Raw genomic sequence first — 8,932 nt, forward strand, 5'->3', positions numbered from 1 at the left:
TGTAAAATGGGCACAACAGCAAGATCCGCCTGGTAGGGCTGTGGCGAGCGTTTACGGAGCAAACTCAGGAAACTTGCACAGAACTGACCCTGGAGGGATCAGGCTACTGCTGTAGCCTGAAAACAGCAGGCTCACTGGGCCATCCCTAAATTCCGAGCTGCTCTGGTCCTAATCTTCAGTGGGGGGTCAGGGGTGGGGGGTTGGAACTGCCAGTCCCTCAGGGGCCTAGGCCTTCGCTGTGCAACACTCAACCGCGGCTCGTCCCAAGGGGGATGTGCTCGCTCTAAGTGCAGAACACACACAGATGCTGACAACTGAGTGGGGGAAAAAGAATGCCCAGTGGCTTGTCAACGAACGTTACGGTATTGATTACATGGTGAAACGGTCCCATCTTGGACATAAATAACATTTTGGGTTAAACGTAATTTATTATTAAAGTTCATTTCACCTACTTTTATTTTCTTCCTCCTTCCCCTCCCCCCCCTTTCTTTCTTTCTGTCTTTTAATATGGCTACTAGAAAGTCGAAAATTACGTATGTGACCCGAGTCACATTTCTTTTAGAAAGTGCTAGCTTAAAGAATCATCTGAATCCCCCAAATTTCCGTCGGAAGAATCCACTGCTCCTCAGATGTGGTGACTTGCTGGCTGCCCTGTGGGAATGTGGGGCGCAGGGCGCACCGCTAACCCTCCTGCGCATGTGCGGGCCGGCCCTGCACGTGTCTCGTCTCGCAGTGCTCCCAACAGCCCTGTGGGGCAGGAATGACATCCATACCCACTTTCCAGAGTAAGAAATGGAGGCCAGGGCGGTGGGGTCACTGTCCAGGTTACCCAGCTGGGCCTCCGGGGTTCGAGCCCAGGCACGCCGGGTCCCCACCCGCAACGTGCGAGGGTGGGGTCTCACCTTGGACAACGGTGTGGTTGAGGGGAGCCGGGCAGGCTGGGGGGATGTCCACCGTGGTGTGGTCGGGTTTCCTGGCAGTCTTAGCTGAGTTGGTCTGGGTGCTGCTGGGGTTGGTGACGATAAGGCTGTTCTCGGGGGTCTTCGGAGGGCCGGGGTTGGACGGGTTCCCCGGGTTGTTGGGCATGCGGCGGCTGGTGGTGTTCTGGGGATTGGTGGCCGTGGCAGGTGGGGCCGGCGCGGGGCCGGGGTGGGTGCTGTTCCCCATCTTGGCTGGGCTCTGGGGCAGGCCAGAGTGGCCGAGACTGTCGTGGGGACTGGCCGACTCGGCGGTGGCCAGCTTGTTGTTCTTCATGTTGTCGATGTCCTCGGCCAGCGGTGGGTCTTGGCGGCCCAGATCTTGCTGGATCGGCCGGGTGGTCGACAGGTTGGGGCCCGACACAGGGACCCCGGAGCCCTGGTTTTCTCTGTGGAAGGAAGGCCGATGAAAAAGAACCCAGAGCTGAGAATCGCAGAGAGAACACATCTGGGTCCTGCCCAAGACATCATCGTTCAAGGGTCCCACTCAGACATCGAGAGGCGGTGTCCCACATGTGAGTGTAACCGCCCACCCTCTCAGGCTTCAGCACCTCCTCCTGGCAGGAGGGCTGTTTCCTCAGGGGCCAGAAATCAGAGGAGAAAAAAATCTTTCTGCCAGAGCCTGCATCCACTCAATCCGAACCTTCCAGACCTGCCTACATGTCCCCCATTAACTCCCAGAAAGTACTGGGCACACAGTGATTCCAGGAGTGGCTAAAGCAGACGAGGGGCGGGGCTGCCTCCCGGCTTAATAAGCCTGGAGTGTGTATATCTCCTCCCGACATTCCAGCCAGGGGAAGAAGGCAGTATGCGCATGTAAATACATCACCAAATAACAATAGAAATAACAACAGCAGATACTGCCTGACACAAACTTCCAGGTGCTGTTCTAAGCACTTGACTTATAATAACCCCTTAACCCTCAGCCCTAAGAGGGGCAATTACTAGCACCATTTTACAGATGGGAAAAAGGAAGTTCAGAGAGGTTAAGTCTCCTGCCCAAGGCAACACAGCTGGTAAATGAATGAGATAAATTCTCAGGAATACAAGTGTGTTGGGTAAAGCATTTGAGGAGGATGGAACAGCCAATGCAAAGGCCCTGAGGTAGGGACACGCTTGCTGAGTTTCAGGAGGCCAGTGTGGCTGGAGGTGGAGAGTTGGGGAGATGAGGTAGGCGAGAGTTTGACGCCTCAATTACTCAAGTAATTAACACCATGCAGACGGACATGAGAGGAGTCAGAAAATGGTGCTCGGTGCATTTGGAGAGGGAGAGAAAAACATTACGGGTCCTCACTGAGCTTTTTCTACCTTGGTGCCCACTGGGATAATGACTCCATGAGGCAAAGGGTTTACTTTTGTCTTTCTTGTTCACAGCTGTGGTATCTGTGCCAAGAACAGGGCCTACATGTGGCAGATGCTCGATCGCTTCTTGACAAGTGATAAATGAATGTCCCCATTTCTCAAATGAGGACACCAAGGCTCAGAATCCCACAGGCCCAGACCTCCCTTCAAGCCGTGCCTCCTCCCATCTGCACCCCCACTCCCAGCCTGGCAGAGACCATGAGGAGCTGTGGCCCGGGTGATGGTGGCTGGGGGTCTGGGGCCCGTCTGGTGCCTCACGGGCCACGGGCCCTGCTCACCGACGCCTGTCCTTGCAGGCCCTGCTCAGCCCGCCTACGCATGATCTGGCAGAACTGGCTCCCCAGCCACCTCCCTGAGGGCTCGCCCCCACGTGCGATCTGCTTGCCTTCACGCATCCCTTCTGAACACTCGGGTAAGGCGCCCCATCTTCCCCAAGCCTGGGGAACTGGCCCCAGCAAAGTCTGTTTATCAGAAACAAAGGCTCTCTGTTGTTATAATCTCAATCCCTCTCTCCAGAGGACTTTGCTGTCCAAGACTTCTCTCTCAGGCAACCCATGTTTCTGCGACCTGTGCCCTCCATATGTCCTCACTGCAGGTCACACTTATGGAGTCCTTGCTGTGTGCCAGACTTTATACATCTAATCCTCAGAATAGCCATGAAAAGTGAACAGTACTAGAATTCCTATCTTACAGATGAGGAAACTGAGGCCCAGAGACAGAAAGGGCCTTGCCCAAGGCCACACAGCCAGTTGGTGGCAGAGCCGGCTTGGAGCCCAGACAACATGGCTCCAGCAGCCATACTGCTAACTTCCACATGACACTGCATCTCTCTCATGGAGCAATTTGAGACTTCCCAGAAGGCTTGGCCCACAGCTGGTGGGTGTGGGAATCCTTGGCACCATAATGGCTGAGTGTGGGCCAACCTCTGTTCTATCTCAACTCATTAACTTCTCAAACAATCTCATCAGGCTGGGATCATGACTACTCATACAGATGAGGAAACCGTGGCCCGGAGCAGCTGAGTCACACTAGAAAATGGTTTTGTCAACTGCCGTCACATACACTCACTCAAGAGAGCAGAAGTGAGTGAAGCACAGCACTCAGGTTCTACCCATTCACTGAACGCCTAGGAGATTCGATGTGGTCGCTGGACCCGAAGCCCCTGCACAGCACAGGCTTGGTTCCCCAGGCCCAATCTGTAAGCCTCAATCTACCTAATGCTTAAAAATAAAAAAAGCTGGCCTTCCCTGGGGGGCTTCCCACTGGCTAAGCCACCAGCACCATCTTTCTCATTTTATGTTTTGCATTTTAACTCACAAAACTCCATGACCAGCGTAAGCAAGCAGAGGAGAGATAAGGTCATTTATTTTCAGACTTGTCTCTCTGAGGCCATACAGGAAAAGGGCAGGCCCAGGAGAACTTCTCGCTAAGGTGTCATGGATTGACACCTTGAAAGACAGACTGACCTGGTTTGAGTCTCAGCAATACCACTTACTGACTGTGTGACTCTCTGTAGTTGGGTGCATCTCTCTGAGCCTCAGGTGTCTCACCTTTAAACTAGGAACAAGAATAGCAGAACCTTCCCTATAACTTGGAGATGAAAGTTAAGATCTGGTGATTTGCTCTGTAACCACCGGTGACTTAGTGACTTACCCCGTATGGGTGAGGCAACCTCACAGAATCACAGATGTGTGAATGAGCTGAGGGCTAGAGGATTATTCCCAGGCCTTGGAATCCGGTGGAATTTTCCCTGATGGATTTAGAATTTGCTTGGGACCAATGACCCTCTCTATTCCTTCCAATTTCTCCCTTTTGGAATAAGAATGTCTATCCTGTGCCTGTCCCAACATTGTATTTTAAAAGCAGACAACTTGTTTTCTAGTTTCTAGGTTCATAGATGGGGGGGGGGGCGCGGAATTTTGCCTTTGAGTGGGTGATACCCGGAGCCTCACCCATTCCCAGCTTAGATGATATTTGAGATTTTTGAGCTGATGCTGTAGCAGCTTAAGACCTTTGGGGATATTGGGATGGGTCGAATGTATTTTGCATGTGGAATGGATGTGAATTTTGGGGTGGGGTCTGTAGTGAGCTGAATGGTGGCCCCTCAAAAGACATGTCCACTTGGAACCTGTGAACGTGACCTTATTTGCAAAAAGGGTCTTTGCAGATGTAATTAACTTAAGATGAGAGTGTCCTGGATTAGGGTAGGCCCTAAATCCAATGACAAGGGTCCTGAGAAGAGAAGAGAAGAGAAGAGAAGAGAAAGGAAGAGAGAAGAGACACAGAGGAGAAGGCCCTGTGAAGATGGATGGAGGCCGAGGTCAGAGAGATGCGTCCATGGGCCCAGAATACCGGACCCCAGGGGCTGCCAGCAGCCCTGGGAAACCAATACTGTGGCTGGACAGTGTTGTCAGCTACGACAGTGAGGATGCAATGAAATAAATTTGAAACTACTATTTTCCCAGTCTCTCGCACAGCCTGCACATGGGTTCCTAATTCTAACTCGCTGCTGGTGCTTTTTAAGAAGTTGTCCATCAGATGAAAATCAGGGCAGGAATATTCCCTCGTTTTTACATATTTTTAAAAACATATACCCCTATCAAAAAGCAGGCTGAGCTGCTATCCTTTCAAAGAGAATCTAAACTTTTGGGCCACCACCTAGAGAGTCTGGACTAAATAACATAGCAGTTGAGACCATGGTGAGCGTTTTGATGGACAGCGCACGCATGGGACCACAAGCCCCCCATTCAGATGGAAAGGGGGCCTTTGTTTTGTCTTGATTTTGCTTCCTCTGTTGGCTCTGTGTGTCACTGAGTTTTAACAAGCTCAGCCAGCAGAGGCCTAATATCAACCTCTTGGTTTTATTTCCATATGTCTCCAAGGAGAACCTAAAAGGGGCAGAAAACTCTGAAGTCAGGCCCCTTCCCCCTTCCCTCTTGGGGATTTGCCATCATCTGCCCTGAATAGGCAGTTGGTTGCATAATGCCTGTCCTGCACCGCATCCCTCTGCCGGGTAATTGCTTCCGCATCCCTCTGCCAAGAGCTGTGCACACCTCACCTGGGGCAAGCTCAGGCCCCTAGACCCAGAAGACAGTCCTGCTTCCCTGTACCCCTGCTGCCCTGAGAACCTACACCTATTAACTCATTTAATCCCCACAGCAAACACCACTGGAGGTGGTATTAGGATCAGGCCCATTTTTGAGATGAGGAAACTGAGGCCCAGAGAGGCAAAGGCATTTTTCCAGTGTTACCCAGCTGGGAAAGGACTGAGCTAGACCCTGGTCCTAGAAATTTTAATTTACGACGCCACTCAGTAAAGAAAATGGTGTGAGAGACAACTTGGGGTGCATGGAAGAATCAGGGCGTTAAAGGATGAAGCACTCTCTCCCCCTCATGCAAGATAAACTGTGAGGCTCAGAAGTCCAGCATCTTTCTTTTTGCTCCTTTTGGGGAGTGGGTTGTCATGGTGATGGGAGCAGGTGGAACTAAGGTGCAAAGGGCCAAGATGTTACTTGTGGGGGTGCAGGTCTTGGCAGAGGCCCTACCCCCACAACCTGGCTACTAGGGGGAGTAGTGGACACCCGCAATCTCGATTTTTACCGGGGGTCAGGGAAAGCTCCATCCCCATGTTGGCTGCCCAGGGCTCAGCTGCCTGGTGTGGGGGATCTGAGGCTAGTGAGTATTGAATGATATGAAATGGAATGTGTTTCTGTTCACTTCTCACTGGGGTGAGCCAGTAAAAGCTTACGGAGAGGGGGACATTTAACAGCTGGAGGAGACTGGACGGGAAGCGATGAAAGAGAAATGGGGGGAAGACAGAGGCGACAGAGAGAAAGCAATCCTATATATTATCAATATTCTGTAAGAGCATGTCTGGGAAAAGGCCTAGAGAATGGCAAGGGGAAAGATGCAGGAGGCAGACCTCTCAGGTAGAGCCAGCGGCTTCGCTGTTATATAGAACCGGAGCATCTTTTTACTATATTATATTTTTGAATGAAGTTTCACCTTTGCCATTCGTATTTTTCTTAAAGCAGATGAATGGCTCATCCTGGATTTTTTCTCTCAAAGTGACTCTTCATGAAGTTTTATTTCCAGTGGACATTAGAACCTTTTACTCAGTCAAATGAATTACGCCTCTGCGTAATGGCCAGGGTGTTCGAGTCATCTGTTAACAAGTGTTAGCAGCGTTCTCCTGGTTTAGATCAGGGGCCCAACCAGCCGAGCATTTGTGGGCGGAGGTGGGGAGGTACTTTCTTCCTCTGGAGAGGAAGTGGGACAGGGGCCAGCGGTGGGACTCAAGAAAACTGGATTATCATACTCCTGCTAGTAGTTGACTGCCCTTGGGGAAGTCCTTTTTTTCCTCTGGGCCTCAGTTTCCCCATCTGTAAAAAGGAGTTCAAGTCAACAATCTAAGGGCTATAGATCTAAAGTTGTTTTTCAATGCCTATTGATGAGTCTTAATAATAATCATAGTAATAGCTAACACTTATTGAGTGCTTACTACCTCTACTACTAAAAGTAGTTAACACTTATTGAGTACTTAATAATAATATTCATACTAATAATAGCTAACGTTTACCGAACACATATATAAGTTGAGCACTACATAACACGTTTCACATGTGTTAACTCATTTGAACCTTATGCCTACCCTAGGATGTAGGCACTGTACTTATTATCCCTACTTTACAGATGAGGAACAAAGCCAGGAAGTGATGGGGCAGGAGGGTGACCTCTGGCCTGTCGCCACTAGGCTGTGCTGCCATTCTGACCTGTCATTCTGCCTCCTTCAATAACAGGAGTATACATAATACCATGGATGATAGTATTATTATTATTACATTAACAACAACAGCAATGCATTGGTCCTTAATTACAGAGTTCTGTGACAAATATTTTATTCCACCTAAAATCCTTTCGGTGGCCTCCCATTGCCCTGAGAGGACTCACGTTCCTGTTGACCGACTCATCACTGTCCCTTTAATTTCTTGGTCTACCCCTCCAAACTGCAAACTGGCCTCCTCCTGGCCTGCCTCAGGGCCTTTGCACATGCTGTTCTTAGCTCAGAACGCTCTGCTTCCTTCTCCGATTATTCCTTTTGGAAGTCTGTCACCTGCATGCCTGTCACCTGTAGTCACTTCATTGAACCCACAGTGCTGGCTTAGACTACAGCAGGCACTTATTTAGTAAACATTGACAGAATGAATGGAAAAAAACGTAAGAGAAAACTTTAGAGCAGAAATGACCTGGCGGACGTGGAGATATGTGAAGACATGATGATAAAATATTCGGGGAGCACTGTGGGCATTCGGGAAGTGAGAAGCGGGTCCACTAATATTTTACCATGTGCAGGGCATTCCCACCTGGAGAATAATTACCCCATTCTCCTTCACGACTTTCTCATGTCCCTCACACAGGTGGAAATGTCTGCTTGCAATGATCTGTGCCTTTAGTTTTAACCTAACCCTGTTTTGAGCATAAAGTACTTTTGCATGATTTAAATATATATTGCATTTTCCCAGAACGCAACTGTTGGACCAACTGACTCTATTTCATAAGAAACTTCACCTAGAAGTGTTACCATTTTGGAATATCTGGACGCTGATGGCAACGCCCTCATGTCATGTGAGTTGTCTGCACAGCCCCGAGTCAGTCGGCATTTGCACCTGTCGAATTCCTGGTGACTTTGGGTACAGGGGCCTGCCTCTGAATTACACCACTCTGTCCCCTGGAGTCTCACTGCTCAAAGTGTGTAGCCATCACTGGCCTCACCTGGGAGTTCCTGAGAAAGGCAGACTCCCAGGCTGCTCTGGAGACCTACCGAATCCGGACCTGTGTTTCAGCAAGACCCCTGGGGATCCATGCAAAGGTCTGATTTTGGGAAGTGATGGCCTGCTGTGTATGTCACATGACAGAACCACTTAAACACATCTTTAAAAAATCAATATGACACTGTAATGGTGATATGAAAGAAGACTAAGAGGACGTTAATTAAGAAAAGAAAATGATCTGTTTCGACATGTAAGCTGTTGGGCTCCCAGGTGTTAAATCACTATAGGACCTTCTAACGAGTGTTACAAAACGTTAGGAAAAACAGGTGGCCGTTTCTGACTGGGTATGGTGCTGGCCTGGAAGCTGCCTCCTGACCCTTGTTCTCCCTTCAGTGCTGAGAGCCCAGATGGCTTTTCAAATTCCCCCAGGAAAAGCAGCTAAAAATGGTCTCAACTGACCAATTACTAGGTGTCAGTTGCTCATTCAGGCCCTTTGCATATATTACCTCATTTAATTCCAGCAATGAGCCACTATGCCATTTTACAGATTGAGAAACTGAGGCCCAGAGTCGTGAAGTCGCTCGCCCGAAGTCACACAGCGAGCACTTGGAAAAGCTGTTTAACTCTGAGGGACATGCACGAGGGCTTAATGGTCTGCCTGCGGCCTCTGGCCTCAGACAGCCTGGGTTCAAGGCCACTTGTTAGATGTGTGACCTTGGGCAAGTCTTCCCACCTCTGTTTCCTGTGACCTGGGGCGATGACAGTGGGCTCTCTCCCAGGGGGGTGCTGAGAAGGCTGAGCTGCTCAGGAGAGTGCCAGGTA

The 8,932-nt window shown here is 50.0% G+C and overlaps 1 protein-coding gene across 1 annotated transcript in view; it reads right to left on the reverse strand.

Annotated features, from left to right (window-relative positions):
- The window catches only part of CACNA1A (calcium voltage-gated channel subunit alpha1 A), a gene marked incomplete at its 5' end in the record, with an annotated part of 168,357 nt that overhangs the window by 58,839 nt on the left and 100,586 nt on the right, over positions 1–8,932 (reverse strand). The window contains 2 exons of the mRNA XM_023524598.1: positions 903–1,366; positions 8,080–8,148. Coding sequence (XP_023380366.1) covers positions 903–1,366; positions 8,080–8,148 — 533 coding nt within the window. The remainder of the gene's footprint in view (positions 1–902; positions 1,367–8,079; positions 8,149–8,932) is intronic.

Source organism: Pteropus vampyrus, unplaced genomic scaffold (genome assembly GCF_000151845.1).
Source record: "Pteropus vampyrus isolate Shadow unplaced genomic scaffold, Pvam_2.0 Scaffold482, whole genome shotgun sequence".
Classification (NCBI taxonomy): Eukaryota; Metazoa; Chordata; class Mammalia; order Chiroptera; family Pteropodidae; genus Pteropus; species Pteropus vampyrus.